The sequence below is a fragment of the Falco rusticolus genome, chromosome 6, assembly GCF_015220075.1.
Source record: "Falco rusticolus isolate bFalRus1 chromosome 6, bFalRus1.pri, whole genome shotgun sequence".
NCBI lineage: Eukaryota > Metazoa > Chordata > Aves > Falconiformes > Falconidae > Falco > Falco rusticolus.
Window position 1 is genome coordinate 7,784,067 of NC_051192.1, and position 27,420 is coordinate 7,811,486.

The 27,420-nt window shown below is 36.4% G+C and overlaps 1 protein-coding gene across 11 annotated transcripts in view; it reads right to left on the reverse strand.

Moving 5' to 3' along the window:
- The window catches only part of RYR2 (ryanodine receptor 2), a 434,536-nt gene that overhangs the window by 50,603 nt on the left and 356,513 nt on the right, over nt 1-27,420 (reverse strand). For 7 of the 11 annotated variants that reach the window (XM_037391524.1, XM_037391528.1, XM_037391522.1 and 4 more), the window contains 10 exons: nt 27,236-27,370; nt 23,935-24,047; nt 22,235-22,331; nt 17,837-17,940; nt 17,202-17,253; nt 16,995-17,048; nt 15,284-15,307; nt 5,840-5,939; nt 4,820-4,899; nt 2,725-2,801 (listed from right to left, as the gene is read on the reverse strand). In XM_037391524.1, the coding sequence (XP_037247421.1) occupies nt 2,725-2,801; nt 4,820-4,899; nt 5,840-5,939; nt 15,284-15,307; nt 16,995-17,048; nt 17,202-17,253; nt 17,837-17,940; nt 22,235-22,331; nt 23,935-24,047; nt 27,236-27,370 (836 nt within the window). The remainder of the gene's footprint in view (nt 1-2,724; nt 2,802-4,819; nt 4,900-5,839; nt 5,940-15,283; nt 15,308-16,994; nt 17,049-17,201; nt 17,254-17,836; nt 17,941-22,234; nt 22,332-23,934; nt 24,048-27,235; nt 27,371-27,420) is intronic. The other 4 variants (XM_037391531.1, XM_037391530.1, XM_037391529.1 and 1 more) reach the window with 1 other exon arrangement.

Below are 27,420 nucleotides of genomic sequence, written 5' to 3' on the forward strand. Positions count from 1 at the left end.
TAAACTTAACATCATTCAGCTTAAAGCCATTATCCCTTGTCTAAGCACCACATGTCCTTGTGAAAAGTCCCTTCTCCAGCTTTCTTGTAGCCCCCCTTTAAGTACTGGCAGGCTGCTATAAGGACTCCCCAGAGCCTTCCCTTCTCCAGGCTGAAAAACCACAACTCTCTAAACCTGACTTCAGAGGAGAGGTGCTCCAGTCCTCTGATCATCTTTGTGGCCCTCTTTTGAACCCACTCCAACAGGTCCACGTCCTTCTTATGTTGGGGGCTCCAGAGATAAACACAGCAGTCCAGCTAGGTTATTATGAGACCGCAGTAGAGGGGGAGAATCACCTCCTTCAACCTGCTGGCCATATTTTTTTGATGCAGCCCAGGATATGTGGCTTTCTGGGCTGCAAGCGCACATTGCCAGGCCATGTTGAGCTTCTCATCCACCAACACCCCCAAGTCTTTCTCCCCAGGGCTGCTCTCAATCCATGCTCTGCCCAGCTGTATTTGTGCTTAGGATTGCACTGACCCACATGCTGGACCTTGCCCTTGACCTTGTTGAACTTCATGCGTTTCACATGGACCGACCTCTCAAGCCTGTTAAGGTCTACCTGGATGGCATCTCTTCCCTCCAGTGTGTCATTCCATTGTCCATATCACTGACAAAGATGTTGAATTGTGCTTGTCCCAGTACAAACCCCTGAGGAATGCCACTTGTCACTGGTCTCTACTTGGACATCAAACTTTTGACCACAACTCTCTGAGTGCAACCATCCAGCTAATTCCCTATCCACCGAGTCATCCATCCATCAAATCCACATCTCTCTAGTTTAGAGACAAGAATGTTGTGTGGTACAGCACCAAATGCTTTGCACAAGCCCTGGTAGATTATGTCAGTTGCTCTTCCCTCTCCGCCAATGCTGCAACCCTGTAGTAGAAGGCTACCACATTTGTTCAGGCATGATTTGCTCTTAGTGAAGGCACGTTGGCTGTCATCAGTCACCTCCTTATTTTCCATGTGCCTTAGCATAGTTTCCAGGAGGATCTGCTCCATGATCTTGTTGGACACAGAGGTGAGACTGATCAGGCTGTAGTTTCCTGGGTCTTCTTTATTGTCCTTTTTAAAAATGAGGGTTACATTTCTACTTTTCCAGTCAGTGGGTACTTCACCAGACTGAAACAACTTCTCAAATATGATAGACAGTAGCTTAACCACTTTACCTGCCAGTTCCCTTAGGACCTGCAGATGCATCTCATCAGGTCCCATGGACTTGTGCACCTTCAGGTTCCTTAGATGTTCTTGAACGTGATCTTCTCCTACAGTGGGTGGTTATTCATTCTCCCAGCCCCTGCCTTCATCTTCTGCAACTTGTGCAGTGTGGCTGGAGCACTTGCCAGGAAAGACTGCGACAAAAACATCATCGAGTACCTCAGCCTTCTCCTGCATAACCAGGTCTGCCATTTCCCTCTAGAGAGGGCCCACACATTTTCCCTAGTCTTCCTTCTATCACTGACGTACGTATAGAGGCTTTTCTTGTTGCCTTTGACGTCCCTGGCCAGATTTAATTCTACCAGCTTTCCTAACCTAATCCCTGGCTGCTTAGGTAATTTCTCTGTATTCCTCCGAGGCTATCTGTCCTCGCTTCCACCCCCTGTAGGCTTCCTTCTTGCGTTTGATTTTGTCCAGGAGCTCCTTGTTCACCCATGTGATTCATCCATCCAAGCAGCAAGGTCCATTAAGAAACTATGTCATTATTAGTTCCACTCAGTGTTCCCCTCGGTCCACATTCTGAAAAACTGAGGCTGCCAAAGGGGAATATGTATCCAACTAACCAGATTTAAGGAACATATATACACTCTTACATATCTCCATTTGTGAATCTGCAGAGTTCTGCCTCTCATGGCTTAGTGTGTCCACTAGCCATGGATAACTTTTGTTCATAAGCAAGAATGTTCATGAAAGTCAGATGAATCTAGATGAACTACAGCAGCAGTTCTGCTGGCAAGAAACCTCACTGATTGCAAAATGAAACTTGGCCAAAGGAAGTGTTAAGGAAAAAGAATATAACATGGTACACTTGACATAACCGAAGACTGAACTGCTAGATCCAGGAATGCCCTTCAGTCCTATGTTTCACGTTCATTAATGCATTATTTATTGATATAGATTATTCTTAGGAATATTATATTCTTAGGAATAATATACAAAACATTGAAATGTATTTTTATGTAGAAAATCAATATAAATATGAGGAAGCATGAATGGACAAAAAAGTCATAGTACCTTCACAGTTTCTTAAAACAAAATATTTCATTCCTTTTTCTGCCTTCTAAAAAGGTCCTATTAATATTTCTAATACAGTTGGGTTTCTCCAAAATCATTATGATTACTTAACATTGATCATTAACCTGGTCTCTGCAGGATTACAGGATACTTCCAGATTTAAGAAACTGCCCCTGAAGAATGCTCCTAACTCTAGAGTTGTTTTCTGACATATCTCAAATAGACACAAAGGCCATTTTGTGAAAAGAACTCTTTTACAAAGGTAGATCCATATCATATGAATATTTTCATACACTGAGCACCACCTTGTCCTTCACCCCAAATCTAGTACATTACAGTCCCCAGGTGCGGTTTGCAGAAATTATGTATATGACCTTTCCAAAACTCTAAATCCCCTGGAATAAAACCTAAATGTAAAATAATACATTTTGAGAGTAGATATTTTCTTACCTACAGGACTGCATAAGACCAGCAAGGCTCTGAAAGAATCCCACATCCTTTTTATCTTTGAGGTAGTCAAGCATTTTCTGTAAACACAATTTATGCAGAGAATTAATATTTATACTATGTGTTAATATAGTTAACTTAATACTACACAGATTCTAGATTACTAGTAATGCTGGTATTTTGAAATACTTCTAATATTTACAAACAAAGTAAGAGAGCTGTGCAGAAAAAAATCCAGATATGTAAAATAAAAAGAATATTTAATGCTTATGTCCTTTACAGAAAAGAAAATGATCCATTTTGGATATTCCTTGCTAAAACATGGGAAAATAAAGATAGCAACTAAAGTCAATACAGCCAGGAGAATTTAGTGTTTAATGTAAACACAGTCGTGCAATTACAAGGCCACAAATTTGTACTGATACTACCATTTCAGCACTGGACTGGGCATGTCATAACCTCCATTTGGTTTAGATTATTTTAGCTTCAACAGTGTGTTAGTAGTCATGTAAGAATTTTTAAAATTTCTTTTAGCTTTATTGTAATGTGTAATATCTGTCTGATCACAGACTGAGATGACAAGAAGTCATCCAGTGGAGTGAACTCTCGTTCTAGAATGCACTGTGTTGTTGACTGAAGGTATAGGATGATACCAGAGGTCCCGGTTGTGAATAAAAATCACAGTGGTCAAAGATGTATTTTAGTAGGAATGCTACAAGAATTCACATTGTGAATGAGCTAAAACTCTTTTTGCAAATAACAAAAATAGGAAAAATGGGTAATAAGTAACCTCCAAAATGAAAGCACATAAGCAGACAGTGTTATCAAAACAGAACCACATAACCCCAAGTCAACCAAGATCACAGAAATAGAACAACCCCATCACCAACACCAAACTAATCAAAGCAAAGAACTCCAGAGGACGATGATGACTTTTCAAAACCACTTCTGTACCTCTCCCCCCACCCATACCATTCTTCCCAAGGAAGACAGAAGAGTTGATCTTAGGACCTAAAGGAAAATCGAAAAGGTGAGCATAACACCAGAGAAAAAATGTAGAAATGACGCAACTGAAAAAATTGCAATTCTAGCTGTATTACTGATGCTTTTGTAAGTATGTAATTTAGACTAGTAGTGCAAGTATTATTTTAACCACACCAATAACTGTTTCCAGCATTCTGATTAGTTAAGGCTTTATCAAACCATTTTAAAAAATCCAGATTGCAGCATTAGAAATTCAGATCAAATAACTATGTACAAGTGTCATGCTTTCCCCAAGTAATTTAATCTCATGACATAACAAAGAACAAGCAATGGTTTAAGCAGATACTTTTATGCACATTTTTTGGCCTTTCTGGTCAATTCCTAGTAATTATAGCCCCTGAAAAGACCATTATTTTTGCTGCATTCAGCTGCTTCAGTGGTTTTTTAACCTGGGACCTTAACCATTCCCAACTGTCTGTATCCTTCAAACTGTCCTACAGCAATGCAGTAATGGCAGGTATGAAGCCCTCTGGACTTGGGAACCTTCAACTAGTACAGAACCCTGAAACATGCTGCAGACCTAGATGGAGGCGCTCCCTATGTCACTTCAACAGTGCAGAATACTGTTAACATGTCCACTGCTCACCACATTATCTTACTATAGATTAGTGAATCAAGTTTGAGTTCTCTGCTTTTATCACCAACACTCTCCATGGCATAAGATAAGGACTTCTGAAGTTGTGTAACACTTGAAGACCGGGGTTAACAATTTCCCTCTACTGGCCACACAACAACGGCAATCTCCCAAGAAATCCTTCCCTCCCACAGAATTCCCCTAGAAGTTAATTACTTAACATAAAATTTCCCCCTTCCAGCTGAAGTGCCAAACAAATTTCTTTTAGCCTTGTGTTCTGTAGATGAGCTTATATGAATAAGAAATATATAACTAGTAAACAAGGTACTTTTGTGCACTGTTTTCTTCTGGGAACAAGATTAAGAGGATAAGCAGCATCTGAGAAATAGTTACATTACTTAATGCACTACTACAATAATAACAATCATGGTATAAAGATCTATACTGACTAGAATGGGTGAAAATAAACTAGTACCTTACCTGTTGAACCGTAGAATTTCCTCCATTTAAGATGGCAATCCCTAGCTTTAGGGTAGCTGCAACCATTGGCCCCATCTCACCTTAAAATTATTTTAAAATATACATTTAGATCATATCTAAAAATAAGAATGTTCTATTAACTTAACCATATAATTACTGAAATTGTAATTGATGAGGAGAGCCTTTCTTGTTTCTCTTGTAAAACAGATGTATTTTTCTTTCATGATCTCTAGTGTGACTTAATACCTTCCCGAGCGCCTACAGACACAGTGTAATGTATACACAGCACACAGTAGAAGCAAGATATGACAGGAATAACTCAGCTCAATGAACAGAAATCATGCTTCACTTGCTAAAGCATCCACCAGTTGACTTAAGGCTGGGTGCACTACTTTAAGCTAGCTTTCAAGTTTAACAGTGTGTCCACTCTGCATGCCAGTCTAAATATTCTCCCATCTCTTCAGAAAATGACAGTGATACAAAGCTTTTAGTTACAGTAAATGAAATTTGTAAACAGGATTTTTTAAAATATCACTGCTGTAGAAACAAATCACAGAACAGACAACGAAAGCATCAAAACTTAAGAAGTAAGATGGTGTCTATGGGACAAAAGCATCTTTTACACTTGTGAAAATACACTGGTAAAGTTAGTATTTGGGGAGTGTGGTGGGGGGAAAGGACCAAAGCCTACACCTACTTCAGAACTCTACACATCCCAGAATTTGGAGTTCTTTTTGTCATTGCATACTGCTAAAGCTATGAACTTTTGCACACTTTCTCTCGAAATAATAATAATAAAATAATAATAATAATAATAATAATAATAATAATAATAATAATAATAAACAACGAATTATTATAATATAGCAACAACAATAACCTCATGAGATTTATTCATTATAATAATTTTTGAAACCAAACTTAAGTGCCAAACATAACACAGCTCCAATAAGAAATATAATAATTTCAAAGATCATTAGAAATAAGGTTTAATATGTAATCTACACAAAAAAACATTACCTTTACTAGCACTGATAGTCTGTAGAACCATCTCAGCAGCACCCCGGTCATGAAGTCTGGCTTGCTGATAAAGGAGTTTTTGCTTTTCCATTTCTTTTTCCTGAATAAAAATTCCAGTCATTTAAGATGAGGACTTCAATTACTATCAGTTCTCCAAAGGTTTTTGGTTTTCTCTTAGTATATGGGCTCTATGGCAACATCATGGACATTTTAATACATACAATGCTACTGAACAGATATTTAGCATGTTCAAATAATAGTCTCCCCTTGGTATTTTTCTTTAATATGCTTTTAGCAGTTTATCTGAAAAAAGTCGTCTCAATTGTAAATCATTAGGTTAGTTCAAAGCCCATGTTCATTATATATATACTGCATATATCAAACTTGCACTTTTGTGCCGTGTTTTTGTGCAACAGTTCATACTCTTAATAATCTTCTATAGTGTGACCATAACTTCATACTGCTCAGTATGCGGCTCTTGAGTTGCAAGTTGTTGCTGAATACCAGAGTAACAGAAGCATCTCAGATTTTTTTTCAAAACATATTATATTATGATATAGATAGCCCACCCTGCCAACAGAATATTCGATAGAATACACTGTGCTTTTATATTTTGCATTCTCTAGCGGCAACAAACAATACTGCATGGCGTTGCTTGAGCAATGGTGAAGTTTGTTCTTTATAATTTAAACTACTACTGAAAACATAAAGAAGAACATAAAGAGCAAACATAAAGGCACAGTTAATTCCAGATGAGTTTGAACTTTCACCAAGTTAATCGAAGTTTGCTGGAGAATTGAGGATGACTAAGCAGTATAAGTTGCAAAATGGAAGTTGCATAGAGCCCTATGACAGTGAGCCCATCGGATGGCGTGGTAAAAAGCTTACTCAAAAGGAACATGACACAATCAGTTGGTATCATGTCCAAAAACACAACGCCCAAAACATGTATGACCTAAAAGCAGGAACAGCTGCAGCAGAAGTAGCCAGAATGACAGCTTTGCTGCCATAAACTTTCCATCCAAGTTACGGAAAAAAGACATTGGAAGATGGAAGAGGTTTAAAAAATGAAGGCTTGCTAAATAGAGGGTATGAATAATAAATTAAAAAAGAAGAGGTAAAAAAGATAAATATGTTCAAATGAATGAAAAAGAAACCTTTAACTCAAAAGCAAACCAACACAGACATTTATGCTGTTACCAGAGAGTTCTCGCCGAGGCTGGCAAATTTGTTTCTTAAATCTTTGATAATATCGTGCTGCGGAAACAAAATTCATCAGGGTTGTTTTTTTTTTTTCACACTATTAGCTCTCCTGTGGTTAAATTGTATCTTTCTTTTTTCTTTAAATTATGTGACAGATCTAGATGGAGGCACAAAAAGGAAAAAAAAAAAAGAATGGCAGCTTTGCTTCATATTTAGCCATGCTAAGGTTTGAAAGTTTTGCCTTCATGTTTAAACCTCTTCCTGGGAGTTCAACAAAAACAAAACAGAAACATACACACACACGCACACGCACGCACACACCACACACACAAATCGCCAGAAAATCATGACATACAGGGTCAGTATAGCTACAATAAAATATTTTCATTTGCTTCAGATGCCACTGAAAATTTATCAGTGTTTCTTTTTTAAAAAACTGTTTCCTATTTCTAGTTACTTTTACTTTTAGACCCAACAATCTTTCGTTTTTATTCCATCACAAGATTTATTATTCACTTTTGTTCACAAGCCTAACATCAGCTACACTACTTTCATTATACAATATTTTGGGGGTAACTTTATAAGAACGCTTATAGTGAGGATGCATCTGCATAATCTACAGACTGAAAGAATGGGTACGCACACTTCGTGCAATGGCACTATAGAAGAACAGTAGAAATAGGCATTGCCAAACAGCTTTAAGTGAGAAGAGTGGCATTTTCCATGGAAATCAAGCTGTCTAGGTAACTAGTAATAAAGCAAACAAAGAAGAAGAAGAAAAAACAACACCACCACCACAAAACCAAAACGATAAAAAAAGCCACTACAAACATTTCTTCTAAAAGCAACCATTCCTTTGATGATAACCCCCAAAGATCATGGTTCCTTCTTCAGCTTGACAATGCTTTTTCACTGTTGCTTTCTTCATGGAATGTTAATACATATATATAAATATATATGTGTGATGGCAGGGCTGATATGAAGTGGGCCACCCATTGCATACAAAGTCTACTAAGTTAATAGAGCTGCTGGCCATTCCCCGTACTTCCATTTCTCTAATATGTGCTTACTGCTAACACTCTTATCTGTCTACCAGCACCGTTTTCTGCACTTTATTGTGCTTGCCATTTGATGTCAAAAACCCGACCAAAATAATTAGCCAGTAGCTTGAATTTTCTGTTATTCACAAAACCATCACAACAATAGCAAAAAATACTTCATACTAAATGAGACATTTAAAGTAATTCACTAGAAATAAAGAAAAACAAAACAAAACAAAACAACCAAAACCTAAAAACTCAAACCCAAGTCTGTTTTATCTTGGGTGTCTTCCATTTATATGGGAAAAAGCTGACCACTTAGAAATGTATGTACCTGTATTCTCACATTATAGACTTTCTCCAGCAGCCTACCAAACCAAGGAAACTTTCACCATACTCCTTGAATGCAGAGATTCAAAGAATGATTCTTGGACTTTCCCTTGGAACTAATCCATATGGAGAGGTTTGTTTGCTGCTTGCAGCTTTGCAGCCTGCAGCCATGGAGTGCAGGTATATGATCCTACTTCTACAGTGGGCTTTGTCATTGCTTTTTTTCTTAATATGAAATGCTAACATAAAGAGTAACTAGAATAAATATAAAGATGGATAGGGAAGAAATTACTTTCACACTCAACTATCCTAAGATTAATGCTTTTCCTTTGAATTGTCTTCATGTTTTATACTTTTCAAGACCTCTGATTAGTTCAGAGAACAAATATTATTAGATACATCTTACACTGACAAAACATCTCTTAATTTCAGTGTCAAGCATGCATGAGTACAAGCTGTGTTATTAAAAAGTAACATCAAGTACTCAAATAGAATCTTTATATATACTTTAAAACATATATCTTCATATATATCAAGCCTTTAGGATCAATACATGCTGTTTTAAACTCTATAAATAAATGTTATTTTTTCCTAAATCACTCCTTTTGGACTTCATCAGCTCTAAAAAGAGTATGCACGAAATGAAAACATACTGCATAATAACTCCTGAAAATTAAATATGTAGGATTTGAAGAGTGTTAGAGGAGTTTATGTTATCAAACATGCTTTCCATATTACTTGAAGAAATAGTTTAATCCCTGCAATTTCACACTCATACTACCCCAAAAGATTTTTTTCTGGTTGAAAATAATTTTTAACTAGCTGCCATTTTTATAGCTCACTGAGTTGAAGTATCCTTTATATATTGAATCCTTTCATTACTGAAATTATCATACAACAGAAGAATTTTTTTAAAGTACAGATGGCAAAATACAAAAATAACAAAACCAGGAAATGTAAAGACTACTAAACTGCTAACATAAAATTACTGCAATACAACTAATATCAAAAGTTAATTTCATAATAAATGAATGGCTATTCTAAAGCTATTTCTCTGCCACCTGCTGTGCTTTCTTGTTCTATGTCCTCTTCCATAGTTTAGGAATACTGACCGGTCTCAACACCAGGCATCTCTAAGTCTTCTATCATTTACTATTACTTCCATAGTACAACTAAAAACTTTTGAAAACACTTGAAAGTAGTGTCTAAGTATCATCACTAAAAATGACAAATAGGTTCATAAATTAACTAACACATTCTTGGATATATGCAGCCAGTGGCAGTCTATTAGCAATTTTTTTTATTTCCTCAAAACTACAGCTATTTATTTTGAATGTAATAAATCTTTACAAGACTTCAGAATACTGGTAGCCTTCCTATAGTAGGGGACTTATTAGATATTATTAAGTAAAAGTATGTTTTTACCTATCTTAATGACTTCATAAAATGTGAAAATACTCCCTGCATTCATCCTTATCACTGTTGGCGCTAAACAAATAATAAAAATAAAATGTAGCTAGGAAAAACATCCATGAAAAAAAGTTGTTTGATTTGATTGGATGAATGGTAAGCAACATTCAGCTTTTTTGGTATTACTATAAGTATTTTGCAATATAGTTAGATGGGAGGAAAGGAAGTAACATTGATCTTAAAAGTATCTGGGAAAAAAAGAGACTTGAAAAGGAACAAACCAACTTATTAATGAATTTTTAACAGATTTCAGACAAGACAGCAAAAAGCTTCATAATATAACAGCTGAAAAGACACAAGAATTATAGCAATTATTCATCAAAATTATTTCTCATATTCACACCAATATTCAGAGAAAAAAATACTGATGTTCTGCTGACTCTCCCCAGTAATAAACACCTGGGATGAAAAATTTATCAGGTCATATCATTAGATTTTATGACTTAACTGTGTTACTCAAAATAAATAGTCAGCATGATAATCCACATGGGCACAAAGTAAAGATTGTTTTATCAACACTGTATTTCAAATTTCCTAGCATTTGAACAATCTTTATTAAAAAAAAATCATGTCATATTGCAAATAGATGTTGTTCATACAATATATAGTTATAAAATAAGAAAACATATACTAAAGAAAATACTACTTTGTCTTAAAATAGCATTGAATCTGAGCTACAAATGCATAGGAATAAAGATATCCTGAAATAAAACCTTTACTTTTTGTTTTGTTTTGGTTAAAATGTTTCCATTTCAGCTTGCAGCAATATCTTTACTGATGTTGTCATGTTTATACCATCATTCATTTATATTTTCCTCTCTGGGAAGTTAGTTTTGTTTCCTACACAGTGCGTCCACATCCTTACTACGCTGATGAGATCATTCAACACATCCATTCCTATTCAGATAGATGGGAACTGATAAAGTATGGAGTCTCCAAAAGAAAAAAATACCGTATTGGGTGACTTTCAATTCTGTGTATTCTCAATTTCCTTTTTTTTTTTTTTTTTCCCTCCAATGGTACATAGCTATAAAACTACACAGGATTTTCAAACTGTGTCACCCTTTCTTGTTTAAAGCTGGGTGACACATCTGACATATTTGAAATAGCTGACATCAATGTCTAACTCTCAACAGGAATGATTAAAAAAAGGGTAGTGGATCATTTAGAAGATCCCACTATGACTGGGATTAAATCAGTTAGCCGGAGCAGAAAATCTTATGTACAGGGATAAGTTTGTTAATATTATTATGTAATTACTACATTAAAAATAAGCAAAGAACCTGGAAGCTATGAATGGCCACTTAATCATTGCAATGTATTTGCTCTTCAGATATATCACTCCTTTACCCCGGGGCTCCCAAAGACCTGGACATACACAGACCTAGCCAGCTCCGTTGTGCTACAGCAGCGAAGCACAGCGTGCCAGCTGGTGTTCGAGTGGAAAGGCAGGGCGGGTGGATGTCTGGGGGTGCTCTCGAGAAGTACCACACCAATGCTGGTCTAAGCAGCAGAAACAACGTAGGGGGAAGACATGCAGATAAACACAGGAGATGGGAAGCAGCCAGTGGATGCAATGAAAGATCTTCATGAATAGACTTAACTGAAATCCAGAGAAAAGCCTGGGTGTATTACTCACTTTGTAGAAAAGAGATTCTCTACAAGACTTCTGGTGCATGTTTCCAATAGTCAATGGAAGGCTTTTCATGTTGCCCAAAACAGCCTTGCCAGATAGGCAAGAAACTGAGAAACAGCTGACCTTATAATAAAGAATGTATTAATGGCACTGACCCTATGTTATTGATATTATAAACTAGATTGTGGGGAAGCAAAACATTGCAAACCAGTAGGAGCAAATAAGAAGCGAAGGCCTGACTGTCTAATAATGGACACCATAAATTCTCTAACTGGATTAAAGACTTCTTTCTTTTTATTGCATAGAATAAAAAAAAAACCAAAAAACTGATGGAAACAGAACAGGGTGGTGTGGAGCACCACTCTATTTCCATTTGGTGTACTGGTGGATGAAAAGCTGGATATGAGCAAACAGTGTGCACTTGCAGCCCAGAAGGCCAACCGTATCATGGGCTGCATCAAAAGAAATGTGGCCAGCAGGTCAAGGGAGGTGATTCTACTTCTCTACTCTGTTGTGCTGAGACCCCACCTGGAATATTGTGTCCAGCTCTGAAGCACCCAGCACAGGAAAGGCATGGGCCTGTTGGAGCGGGTCCAGAGAAGGGCCACAAAAATGATCAGAGGGCTGGAACACCTCTTCTATGAAGAAAAACTGAGACAGTTGGGGTTGTTCAGCCTGGAGAAGAGAAGGGTCTGGGGAGACCTTATTGCAGCCTTTCAATACTTAAAGGGGGCCTATAAGAAAGACGGGGACAAACTTTTTAGCGAGGCCTGTTGCAACAGGACAAGGGATAATGGCTTCAAACTAAGAGAGGGTAGATTTTGGCTAGACATACGGAAGAAATTGTTTTCAGTAAGGGTGATGAAACACTGGAGCAGGTTGCCCAGAGAGGTGATAGATGCCCCATCCCTGGAAACATCCAAGGCCAGGCTGGATGGGGCTCTGAGCAACCTGATCTATTTGAAGATGTCCCTGCTCTTTGCAGGGGGATGGTGGATTAGATGACCTTTAAAGGTCCATTCTTACCCAAACTATTCTATGATTCTACGTATAAATAACTTATGCTGTAGTTGTGGAGAGTGAAATCACATATTAGGTTGCATCCATTCCATTATGGGTAGGAAAAACTAATGAGAAACACATATTTGCACACTAATTGGAATGTTTGATTCCTAAGAACTGATACATTGGTAATGGAGTCTGACCTTAATTCATATGATTCTTTAACAAAAATACTTACTGTAAGTACATAGTATATGGTCAATCCATTTATGCAGGCTTTGTGACAGTGAGAGATAACAGTGACTGTCTCAGATGGGCTATAGCCTTAAGACCTTGCGTTATTCGTGCCTACTGAAACTTGCAAGTCTTACTGTGCTTCAGACAAGTGAGACCACAATGTGTCATTTTGACAAAAAGCCAGTGAATACAAAAGTCTGTCAACGAGGTTGCTACAAGTAACAGGGATGAAGAAAACTGACATAGGGAGTTCTACCTCCCCCATTTCTTTCTGTGAAAAGCCAATTTAAACCAATGGATTTTTAACAGATGAGCTAGGTTTTGGTTCCTTTTTGTGAGTTCCCATCCTACAAATATTTAGAGCACATTAAAATGTAGCAAACCAGTAGAGTCAGTGCATCCAATGCAGAAACCTATTTGCATTCAGATGGTGAAACACTTTGATCTGGAAGAATCTCCTATAGCATAGAGTCAAGGGGGACAGTGACACCAACTCTACAGGGAGTCAATTGAGTGCCTGTTCAATATGATAGAAAGTTAACTTAGAGACAAAGGGCAGGGAGCAAAGATAATCATAATAATTCAAAGCAAATACTAGCAGGGAGATGCAGACAGGCACATAGTAACACACAGACAACTTTATTGTGGGTTTCTACTGTGACCTCCCTACTGCCCACACAGTGATCCCAACACAGATTGTTTGTACAAAAATGAGACTACACTGCATGAAATATGGGCATAAAAATTGCCAATAAAGTACACTCATTTTTGTCCTGTTCTAAGCTTCCCAAAGGTCTCTGTTGCTCTGACTGTGAAGAGATTTGGGACTTCAAACTTCACACATTTTTAACAACTCAGGGAGAAGCAGAGTTTTATTCCCACACAAACCGGTCAGTCTTTCACATGCACACAGAGCATGGAATAAAAGAACTGCCTTCAACATTGAACTTTGAGATAGACAGATTGACAGACAGACAGGAACACACAAATGCACACGTACAGCTGGTACATATGGTCTCATATCTTTACAACCATTTCCTGTCATGTATGAAGGAAGCAAGGATTATTTATTGTTGTGGTTCCTTTTGAAACACTACAGAAGATCTTCTATGGAGCACATAGCATTTAGTGTACAGTAACCCAGCAGTCAGAGTGATAGACATGTGTATTTGAATAGATGAATTAATGGAAGAAATAAGAAGTTATACTATTAGATTGCTTATATACTTCCTTTGGGGTTTTGCAATATGTACTTTGTGTCTGTGGCAATTGCAATACCTTTTAAACAACTTTTTGTGAGTCTGTGTGAGCGCATTCATCTTCCAGGATAATGACTTTACCATATGAAGGTAAGAACAGATCTGTGCAAACTTTTGAAGGAGTAAGAGGGAAGCTGATCCTGGAATACGTCTTCTCTTTCCACAGCTGTATGGGAACCTCTTTCTTTTGTGAACTGAATGTTAATAGAAACGCTAACAAACAAAACAACAGAATCATTTTGCTCTTTTCAATGGAAAAGGTTATAATTGTTCCCCATATTGCCATAGGCAATGAACTTTGGAAGCTGCTAACTGGTATCTGACCATCAGCTGAATATGTGCATTCCCATTCTCAAGGAAGCCATCTCTACTTAGTCTAGCTGCCATTGGCCATGGCACAAATAACTATATTTAACGCCTCAAAACCAAAAATGAGCTACCCCACACACCATACCTCCTCTCAGAACATCAACCTTGCAGCACTATCAGCAAGCAGGCTGAGTCAACAATGGGAACTGAGACTTCTACTTGCGTGAAGTAGGCAAGTAGGCTGGTGCTTAAGCCACGGGCCACCTTTTAGAAACAAATGGTGAGACTTTAATGATGAGACACAGATAACTGTGTAAGAAATTGAGTCAATAAAAAAAAATAACATTGTGAAATTTCAGAGCTATTGCCTCTATGTTTTTAGAGAAAACATGGAACAACTAGGAACCACTTCAGGTATGGAGTAGCTATGGAGTTTCTATCAAATACTATCACAATGAAGGGTAAGGACTCAGCCTGTTCCAAAGGACCTGAATCAAAGATAAACTATAATATAATTGATGGTCTCTCTGTGACAAACATTAGAAACATACTTCTACTACTGTATCAGAAATGCATGTCTGCTAAGATACAGAAGTCCAACTTCTTTCCCTTAAAAGCCAAATAAATCTTTTTAATAATTCAAATTAAATGGTAACCAGAAAGAAGATAACTGATGCACAAAAGGCAAGAACAGAAAAACAATACAAACAAGCCAAATGACACACTGTTTTCCCCAAAATGGCAATGTAATTTTATATGACATATTTTGCATAAATAATTCTTGGAGTCTTTAAAAAGCGTTTGTGTACAAGAAGGTTTTGGTAGAGAAGTCATGCTGGAACTGAAATGTCAAAAACATTTTCAAGACACTTTAGTTGACCTTATCCAAGATGTTGGGCCTAAAAAAAAATCACAAAATTAGACCCAGACAAATACACACATATTTTTTTTGTTTTACCTTGCTGCGTTGTGATCCTGTCACCTTAAGGAAGGGCAAGGACAAGAAGCGAAATAGTAATAAGAAAAAGAAGTCCAAATTTTTTTTCTGCAGGTGACTGACCAAATACATATACACAAAATTGTCTTTTGAACAGATTAATACATTATTCAAACATAAGTTTCATAGCTACAGAAAAAATAGTAATGAGAAACAAATGAATAGGATCTTCTGTCAAAAGATAAAGTTGAATGCTGAACACAGAACCCATTATAGTTTAGGTAGGGAGCACTAACAAATCCCTTACTGATAAAAGCTCCTTCGCCTCAATGACTTCCTGTTTATAAATTTTCACATTTATGAGCACAAGAATTTTGATAACTAACAAGCATGCATGGGTTAATTGAAAAAAAGCTTATAGAAAAAAAATATTCTTTCTTTAGTCAATGATACATCACACATTGCATTTCCGGGGGGGGGGGGGGAAGGGGCAGGAACCCCAAAAACCAAACCACTGGAATTTGGATTTATATTTAGATATTTATAAACAGAAATTTATACATAGGGCATGGTAGTTATAAGTCAACTGGACTAGAACTTCTGAGTGACTGAAATGAATATGGTATTGGTATCCTTTCTGATCTCTGTGTACAGCCAAATAGGGAATACATATTTAAATAATTCAGTGCTATCTCATGCAGCATCATGTAGAAAATGTAAGTAACATCTGATGTGCACAAAACAATGGGAGTAAAAGTAAACATGCTTTAAATCACTTCTCAAAAATCAAAACAGCACAGGTGGGTTTATATCAAATAGATCAGTATATTTAGAAATATCGCATTAAAGGAATAAGAAAAGCATGTTTCTGTGTTTTAGTAAAGATATTAAACATAAGCATTAATTTATTTGAAAGACATAAGATTACTTTTAATGTCAGAATTATAATATGTTTAAATATTTCAAAATATTAAAAACATTAATAAGCTAATTCCCTCAGTTGCACTCAGAACAAATCTCTCGTAAACTGCATTTTATTAATGGAAAAAGGGACACAGATCCAAGAGCAAAGACATGACAAGGACTAATCTCTTACTCTTGTAATCAACTCATGTAAATGTGTTTCCTTATACAGTGGTTATCACCAAAAACTCAATATTCAACAACAATAGACTCATTTCCTATTTTAAACATAGGAAAAAGCTTGGCAGTATTGATGAATAAAAGCTAACCTTTTTACTAAGAAGCCCTAATAGATATGTGAACACAGAAATACTGTATAAATTACTGGTCCTGAATGTAAATGATTACTGCAAAAAGCAGTATTATTTCAGTATTTTAACCAACCGAATGAAAGGGAGGCCATGATACTTTAGAAGACATAGCCGGATAAGATCATACTTCCAGAATCAGTTACTACCCATAATATTTCTCTTCAACAACAAAAAAGTTAAAGTCAATCAGATAAACATGTAAGGTCCATTAAATTACTCTCTCCATAATCTTCTGTGATAGTATGCATGGTTTTGTTTTACTACTATGAATCTGGTGACTCCTATCTGCCAGTCCAGCTTCTGACATGCAGTTCACTGGCATAATAAGCTGCAGTAAGCCATGAACCAAGAAACAGAAATATCAGTTGGAAGCTATGAAATAATGTCTACCATGACAAAAAAAAAAAAAAAAAAAAAAAAAACCAAACAAAAACCCCAAACCAGAAGGATAATCTTACTTCAAAACTCTTCACTTCTTCTTCCCCATCATCATCCTCTTCATCATGGCAGCTCTGATACCATGCAGAAAGAAAACATTTGCTGGTAAGTCGAGGCAGTGGGGGTGGGGAGGCTAAGCCTTCCATCACTTTACATATAATTTCTCTTGATCTCCTTCATTACTTTTATTAAAACAGAAAAGATGCCAAAGATGGCAAAACAGTTACCTTTGCCATAATGTCAGCATAAGCCATATACAGAAAATCTTCTTCCACTTTGCTGGTTAATAGAGAGAGGGAAGGGAAAATGATGAAGATTAGAGCCTTTACAGTAGAATTGCAGCGCCAAAATTTTTTTAAGCACCTTAGAAATCTTTACATTTAGCTCATAATTAATTACAAAAGGCTTTTTGGAAAATGAGGACTTACTAACTGATACAAACTGAAAAGTAAAGCCAGCTACAAACACAGAAGAAATTCATAAACACCTTCCAATGAAGAAAACAGTTAATTTTTTCAACTATACCTAGAATATACTTATATTTCACATTCAGAATATAACTGCCAATATGGAATACAGACAGAAGAGGTGTAGTAAGTCCTGAATACAACATGCATAACTGTGAAAAAGTGTATGGGGCCATCTATTTGTCTCTCGAAAACTCCTTAGATCTAATGTTAAAACCTCTTTACATGCCACAGGGTAGAGAGGTTGGAGTGTACCTCAGACTCACCATATGTACATATGCATATGTTTTGGCCTAGCCTATGCAATCTCTCTTGAACAGAGACATGTATAACTTCAAATACAGGAATAATCTCAAAATCTGCATATCCTCTGCGGTCTTTCACACCATCCCTACCATTTTTCAGTCAAGGCTGTTCGACTGAATAGCAGAATAAGTTGATGTAAAGGATCGACTCTTTTAAGGCTTTCATCTTCTTCTGGTGGCTCCTCCCCAGGTTTCTTTAGGGAAAAAAAATATTTAAATATATATATTCAGTTATCTGTAGTGATAAATGTTTTACTCTGTGCAATTTATCAAGCATTAAATACTCACATACGTAATTTCAATTTGGTGAACCAGGAGGAAACAAGTTCCTAGCAAAGTCTGAACAGCCTGAATGCTGACCATGTTTATGACCATGAGGACTTACAACGATGACACCATTTGCAGAGCTCTGGATTTCCTCTCCTCACAAAAATTAACTCTCTTCCCTAAACTCTGAAAATAACTTCAATCTTTTAATGCTGTTACCCAGAACAAGTGGTAACCAGATGCCATCATTTGCTATTGTATTTTATTTATATATAAGTTAATAAGCTTCTTCATCTAAAAATTAGAATCCTCTATTCCAAGTCTTATGTCAGGTATAGTGTTCACTGAGGAACTCTGAGAGGCTTTGAGGGAGAAGAAATCCAAACTTGAAGCTCACCAATAGTTAAAGAGAAGGAACCATATCTACCAACAAGAGTAAAGCTGGCAGGATGCAAATTTTTAGAAGATGACGAATCAATAATGGATAAAAATATTATGCATCATTCAATAATATATATATACACACACACAAATAGTTCTTTTCATGTGATTATTTTGCTTTCAGATTTACAGCTCTTGTTAGTTCACTCGAAGAAAAATGTAGTCCTAAATGCTGCAATAGCAACCACCAAAGCAGTGTTTTGAAAAGAATCTATACACAACCTTTCCTCTGACGTCTTGTCTTTTGCCGCAAGACATTTCAAAAAGTAAATTTTGCATATCAAGTTTTTTTAAAAATTGCTTCTTCCAGACATATTTTTCTACAAAGCATGTGGTAGCTCAAAGAAAATGGTTGCATAAATTATGCCTGCTCTTTCCTTTTTTTCACCTAGCAGTATACACTAAAATACAGATTAAAAAAAAATGTTCCATACATTGATAAGACTGCACAAGTCAGAATGTCCTATAATGTCAGATGTTATCTGTTAGCAATAAGGAAGGGTTGGCCACATGACAGATATAAGGAAAATGAATTTTTTGCCTATTAAGAAGATAATTGTGTGTACTAATGTCAAATGCATTCCTGTGGGAATGCTTATAGATTTCTTTGTATACTACACTTCACATATGCCTGTGAAGCCCACCTTCTCCACTCAGCTGCACCAAACATGACTGGTTGCAGCTGAGAATTCACTTCAGCTGACATGCACAACGCTTATTTCCCATGCTAGTCTACGATGGCCATACAAGGTTAATTTCACATTTTGCAATATGTGACAATACTTTTAGTATCAATAACAAGATCTAAACAATACATACTATAACTCTAGTTATATCTCACCATTATGGATGTCTTCTCTCTCTCTTTATTTCAATCTCATTGAGGATGCTGACCTTTCTCTTTAATTAAATGGCGGCATTCTATAGTTGGTAATGTTAATAACCTGAATACCTCTCTAATGTTATCAAAACCGATGAATCAAAAGGGCAGAGATCATGTTAATGTTTAATACAAGTTACTACTTTTCAGACAATTGAAATTGAATGGAGGATCAAATTCACCAATGACTGAGTTAAGTAGAACTTATTATTAAGTATAGCATGAACCAAATGATTTTCTGAAACTTTTGAGAAGTATTTTTAGTTTTCCATGTTTTGAGACATTTGCCCTATAGTTATTTAAGTGTAAAATAAAAAGCTTTAACTGAACATAACATAAAAGGACAAAACAAGATGGGTAAATTTTAGTTGCCATTTCTAAATGTGCAAGATTTAAAAGACATTTTTTATATAATCCAATTATTAAATGTCCATTAAACGTACTGTTTTTATAAATTATGTCCAGTAATGTCTACCAACAAAACTAAGCAATAATTTTATCACATAAGCTTGTTAGATTTTTCATCTAACCTATTTAATCAAAGCAGAAGCATTTTTACTATTAATAAAGACAGCATTGAATATCATATGATTTAAATATCTAACATTAAAAATCTAGTTCCCTTAGAGACCTGATCTCTTGAATCAGATTTAAGAATTAGCAGAATTAAGCTCCTTAAAAAGAGGAATTTTGTATACTTTTTCTTTTAATATACTGAGGCAGAAAAAGCAGTGCCATTTTCCTATAAGAGATTCAAGGACAGAAGATTCAGAGAACAAAACTGCTCGTCCAGTCCTCTGCTTTAGGGGATTCAAGCACTTATATCCCACATCCCAGAAAAAGCCCTTACCACAGGTCTATAAATTGCTTGGATCTCGCCAAGTCAGGAAGGAGGCGTTTTTTACTGCATTTCTCCCTTGAAATTATTTTTACTCAGCAGAAAAGAGACTTCAGGATTCTCAGTACTGAGGAAGAATGTACCACAGCATACATTGTAGTTCAACTACAGAGAGTTCAAGGACAGGAACACTCGGCTATAGTTTCTGGGCTCTTGATTGTAATTGATTCTACCTAATATGTGAATAGTTCAGAAACTTCAGCCTATCCTTCCAGCATACACTAGAGAATCCAAGGCTCCTCCTTTCTCCCCATCCAGACCACTTCTGCCACCATAGCCTGGGCTATGATTCCATCTTGACAATCCAATAAATCTCTAATTCCTTGCTACACCAGGGTACAGTTTCTCTAAAAGGGACAGAGAATCTTCACCAGCATCACAACGACATCTTTCATGAAGTCAACACTATAGTCTGGGACAGCTCCACAGAGCTCAACAGTAGAACTCCAAATTCTCACCGTCCATGACAGTGCTATAAAGCAGCAAGAATGTAATAGCATTTTATTTAAAGGACAAAAAAGAAAATAAGAGTTTTGTTTGCTCTTTTGAATGAAAGGTGCGGTATATCTCTCCTTAAGAGAGCACTGGAGACACATTTATCGTATGCTTGAGGAATTACAAGGAAATGCCTGTAGTCCTTTACTAAAGGATGATACAGCAGCCAAAACAGTCTGTTTCTCTCTTCTCTAAGACAGTTTTTCATATAAGCTACCTGCCAGCAAGGAGTTCTTCATAAACTTAGCCAAGATATGGTTGCACAAAGGAGGTAAGGAGACAACCCTTTATGTCAGAGTGTAGCCAAATGACCATGTTGGGTTATTTCTTCATATGTACACACCTGCACATACAGCAAAAGAGGTATGTTGTTCCACATTCCACACCTACACACACATGCTCTCAACTGCTAAAATGTAATTATTTTTGGCTATGAATCTGCATTATTTAAAAAATTTCCAGCATGAAGATAGCATATCAGTTTAAAAGGTTGTATACAAAATAAGTATTTGCAGAAGTCTCTTGCTTTTTCACAATGATCACAGAATAAGGACGCCACAAGAAACAAATTCTGCATGTGTGCAGGTAAAAATGAACTTGCATAGTCTGCTTGCGTTGAGTTTATTGCTGCTGATCATCCTCCCGCTGTTTTGATGCTTATTTTAAAAACTGTTCACAACTTGGATTGCTGGTTTTAAGCATAAACCTTAAATAGTAAAAGCAAAGCAATTTTTTTTTTTTTCCTAATAGCAACTTTCCACTTAGCTTCCTCTCTCTGTCGCAGCGAGCAGGCTCTCCTCACAATAAAAAGATTGATCTCAGACTGTGTTTTGTTGGACCTCCCAGGGACTGAATCATTTCCTAGTATGAGTTCTTGCCCAATACTCAAAAAAACTACCTTTCTGAGAGACAATTGTAAGGAATAAGGACAGAAGGCTTAACTGAAAATCACGCTGGGGATTTACCAGGCTAAAGACAGGGCTCTAACACTTTACTGCTGGGAAAAATACTCACCTCCCTGACAAGAGGATTCTTCTGTACAGAAGCTGCAGACCCTGCCTGCTTCTGAGGGACTGATTAATCTAAGATTAGAATTCCTCTAATTTCACATTCTAACCTTTTGTCTTAAATGGCTTTAATGTGGGTTGTGAAGTCTTCAAATCATAAAGGTTAACTGCAAAGAAAGAAGGGAATAGGCCGTTCCCCTTCTCCACAGGACAGAAGGTAAGAGAGAGGGGAAAGACAGCAACTGGCATGCAATTTAGACAAAAGTTTATAAAGCTTTATAAAAGGTTACTGAAGCCCTGAAGCAGGCTGCCTCAGGGGATTCTGGAATCTCCTTCACTTGTAATTTTTAACACCTGACAGAGTGACTTGGTTATAGCTCACCCCTTGGGAGAGACAGCTTAGGTGATACTCTATGTACCTCACTGATTTATAATTACAATTACACAAGATAAATGTTAATCCATAATACATTCCCACAACCCTTTGCACCCAGACATACTGCTAAGTCTTCTATCAGTTTGTCTTCAAAATAGTGTTCTTCTGTTTCAATCCAAGACTTATCATAGCCTTGAAGAAAGAGATTGACGGCTCGGTGCCTAAAAAGGGACATATGAGACAAAAGTTGTAAACTTTTAAAGAGAAGATTTGATCAACATGAATTTCGTTTAGCTTGAAGAACTGTCCCAATCCTTACAACCATCCTTTAAAAGGAAAGTAACATTTCTAGGGTAAAACCTGCCTATTTTAAAAATTAAGTTTACATTCAAAACTGTGTCCCATTTACTTGCAAAACTGATTTTAAAATGTCATAGTAATAGTTTTATGAACAGATAAAACCCCAGAACTTTAAAGACATTTAAACGTAAGTAAAAAATAAAATCAATTACTTTGGCACATTAGTAAGTTTTCATTTTAATATAAAATATTTTCATATTATTTTAATTTAAATGTTAACAGCAATAGGTAACTTTGGATTATGCTCAAATAGTTGCATTTTTGTAATGTTTGGGATTAGTCTTGCATATCTAAAATAAAAAAAACCTAAACATTTTTTTCCAAACTCCATGAAATTAAATGGATCATTAAATGGATGGAAAAGAAAAGAGGGCAAGCCAATGATGATTACTGGTTTGGGTTTTTTTTTTCTTGAGGATTCAATGCAACATGGACTGTGTTACAACAAATTCTCCATTAAAAATTTTATCAATTATCTGAAGTTTTTTAAACAACTGCCAGTTTCATATTCTGAAAAGGAAGAGGAATAATTACAATATACAGGAATGCTGGATATGTGCAGGTGACCCACTTGTTAATGTAAGAACAGCTACAGATGGAAATATCTTTGTTCTATTTTCAGCTGTCACGGCAGCCTCATTTCAAGCTAATATGATTCTCATCCCCTTGTGCTTCCTGGGACAGACTTTAAGATTCATCCTACTAACTGTGGTAACAATAATACGTATACTTTTGGGAAAAACTGAGAACACCAGTATGTTGAAAAGATCAGATACAAGTGTTCTGGAAATTATTTTTAGAAATTGCCCCCCAAAAAAGATGTCTTTACTTTTTCTGAATGTTCATTCCTTGCAGAACCTCAGGATTCTGAAACTTGCTTAACTATAGATCCTGTCCTCAACTGAACAAGAAAGAAAAGGAAGAAGAGCCACAGGAAAAGGTGTTAAATGCCCAGAGTATGTGCATATATATTTCTTGTCTAATAGAATGTTCTTTCCAAAAGTGCACAACAAACAGACAAGTTTTCAGACAAATAGTATGTTTATTTCCTGCATATAGAACATTTAGCATCTAATAATGAAGGTAACTCTGTATTTCCAGAGCTGTACCATGGCTTAGGAGGAAATTTATCTCCCAAGATGATATTACAGGAACAGAACCAATATGTCTGTTTCTGCATTTATCTCTTACAAAAGGTGTCTACTTTTCGGAAAAGAAAACATACAGGAGAAACAGGTGGAATAACAGCAGGAGGACAGAACTAGAAATTTTAAATACCTTTTATTATCTGTTTCAGAAGATATTAGAAGAAAGTAATTACAGCTATTGAAGTAATATAAAAAGTACATTTCCACGTAGTTTATCAGTTACTGCTTTACATGTTTTTCTTCCTTTGGATCTTGCCAAATAGCATTGGATGAACATGAACACATTTGTGAAAGACAGAACCAATATAGCTCTTACCTTGGCAGATTATACAATGGTGCCATTCTGAAGCAGGCAACTACTGCTCTTTTCCTCTGTTTAGACAGCAGCTTATGCCATACTGCTTTTTTGGACCGCTGAGGATGCTCAACCTGTTACATATAACGCAAATAATAAAAAAAACCCAATGTGGCAATGTCGCTACTGTCTAGGCATAGTAACAATAATAATAATGTGAAATAACAGGTAAATCAAGTGGAAAGGTAGCAGAATAATAATAGATGGGGGAAAGTGTTCTAGACAGAGTTCAAGTGATCAGCCAAATTGTAGAATCAGAATTTAGAAAAGAAACATAAAAGAAAAATCCTCCCTTTCCTTGTATTACAGAGATAATTTCCTTTTTTACTTCATCCTACTTCTTCTATATTTTAAATAGAATATTATCGTTATGAAGGCCATCTCTCAGGAAAGCTTGACAAAGAATCTTCACTCTTCCTACCTTTTATGTGTAACTCTTTACATATGCACAGGTAAATTGTTCACCTTCACATAGTCTCAGGCAATACTTTTAGAGAAATTGCCTTAATTACAAGCAATCTTTGATTTGTAATATTTACCATGGCCAGCTACAATGGAAAAGAATTAACTTTAAAAACGAGAGACAGGCACAAAGTCCTAATTGGAACTAAATCCCTTCCATGAATCTGCATAGCTAAAATGACCACAATATTCCAGCACCCTTCAGCTACATTTCGTAATTTTACAGCTGTCTTCAGATACATTCTTTTTCTGCATCCTGGCCCTACACTAGTGTGAGATAAAAATGTCTGTGCTCCTCATCTTCTGCTCTTTTAGTTTATTTTGTTCCACCTTCCAGCCTTGCTTCCATCAGAAGAAAATGACTACTGTGGTCCAGAAGAGCAACTGCATGCAACAGTGTATATAGCCTGACTGGGTAACTGGGACTACAATTGCAAGCTGTGCTACAGATCCTCTCCCACAGCCCATTCACAGTCTTTGTGATTTACCTCCCAACTGATATCCATCAAGATGATATCGTTTGACTTAAACTACACAACTCCTGTAGAGTTGGGGGGGGATGTTTTTTCTGGGGGGTTGTTTCTTTGTGGGGGCTTTGTTTCTTTTACAGACAAGTGTGTTTGTGGAATAATAGCTCCTCTGTCTCCCAACATCATCAAAGGAGTCAGTGGAAGTTAGTATCTCTACTCTGAAAGACTTGGTAATTCTCCCTTGTAATAAAATAAAGCATATTATTTAAAATATGTAGTGATGATGATGTTTATGTAGACTCAATATTCATTTTCAACACAATTATCAAAGACAACTTTTCTAGTTTAGTGAAATACAAAAAATTATTCATAGTTAAACGATAAACATCTAATTAAACAGACTAAAATACTGCCAAGCATTCAGTGAAATGGATAATTACACTTGTAAGATTAAATGGTGACATTCTAAAACAAGTTCCTTCCAAAAGGTAAAATACAAATGAAGAATATTTGTTAAGAGAAAGGATAGAAAAGCATTCACTGCAAGCATATTTACAGTCACAAAACAAAGTCAGAGCTAATAATTTAGGAGTTAGGCAAACCCAAATGTGAAAGTTAGGTAATTAGTAATATCTTCACAATCAACTATAAAACCCTCTATACTTTCCCAAAAGAAATAGCCACGGCCTACGCAAGCAGATCTCTGAAAACAGTAAAAAAAAAAAAAAAGAAAAAAGAAATTAACTGTGCATGGAAAGAAAATACAAAGCATGAACTTATCTTTACCAGCACAACACGGAAAGCATTTAGAGTATGTACATATGGAGAACAGAGTATTTGTATATGGAGAGCAAAGGCTATCATAACAACTGACCCAGTGCTCACATATTCATTATTTTTAAAGATGCTGAATTACCTATTTCAGTAACAAAAGCACCTAAGCGCTTATCTACAGAAGATAAGTAAAGCTGTGGGGCCAAATCTTTAAACAAATAGCTGCAAAGTAAGCAGAACAAAAGCAGCCAGCATTTACTCCACTACAAGTCATTGTTTAAGTCTTATCAGAACAATTGATCTGAACTGGCGATCTGGTACTACAATGGGAATCCTGTCTGTTCTGTAGTACTGCTGGATTCTATACCCTGAGAGATTGATCCTATGACAGAACATGGAAAACAAAAGGATCATACCTTGGGTCTCACTCCCTTCAACAATTTCTCCAAACTACTCAAGCTTAACCAATTTATGTACATGATGGTATAGCTAAAATGTCAGAATCACAAGATTGTATATGCTGTTTGAACGCAAATAAAAGCCATTTAAATAAAAATATAAATACAAATTTATATAAAATAATAAAAAATGAAAACCAAGCCAAATTCTAAAGCTATCACTAGAGAAGCTGTGTATCAAATCATCTGACTGCCCTACTCTGTACAGCTATAACATACAGCTCCTAATCAGTTATTTATGCAGGCAGCTTTAAGTTTCTTGTTACGTCAATAACTCAAAAATCTCAACTGAGGAAAAAATACCTTGGAAAAAGGCTTTTTTTTTTTTTTTTCAATAATTAAAGTTGGTTTTTACTCAACATTTCATGGTCCATGGACAATTTAGTGATTACTTCCTGCTAGCTGAAATGCCCCAGAAGGAAGCTGAAACATAGATACTGAATGATGTACCACTTATCTATAGGATGATGTACTTACGTTTATCTAAAAGCTGGGAAATGTCGAAGGACCCTTATTGCTAACATGACGGATGTACTAATTGCTACGTCCTTGGATTTGTCATCTTTAAAAAGGCTATCTGGTCCTAAGTTCCTGTTGTTTATACAACGTGGCAAAGACCAGGACTTAAATCGTGGTCACTAGTTTAGTGAGATATGTAAATGAGTTCCTGGAATTGTAATGAATATGTAAACGATTTCCTGGAAAGTTAATGAATAGGTATGAGTTGCTTGTATAAAGAGGGGACTGAAAAATCCCCTCGGTGTGCGTGACTTTGGTGGAGCGATCCCCCATGCACCCAGCACTGCCGAATAAAGATAACCTCCGCTCACTCGAATATTGGCAACCGATTCTTTAAATCGGTACCACTTTATTAGTCCATTTCCAAATAAATTATTGTTGGGGCTGCTGCAAACACACCGTGTGATCGATATGACCACAATATCGGATTACAAAACACAAGGCATAGCACTTAAACAGTAGCCATCACATGGAGGAAAAAAGAATGAAACATTAAGTACAGCAGGTGAAAGTATAAATGAGAGGCTGAATACTTGTGTTTAGATTAAGGAGCAATGGAATTGGGAAAATGTGTCTAACCTGTTCCAGGTGAAACAGTACATTAGCTATATCGAGGACCCTTCCCACAGTCTTCTCTGGATCTGAGGAATCTTCGGTCCTGTTTGGTAAATCTTTGTAAAGTGCCATCTGCCATCTAATGGCGGGATCCTCAAGCTGCAGGAGAAAGATTTCACATGTCACCGAGGCAAAACGTTCCAAACGTC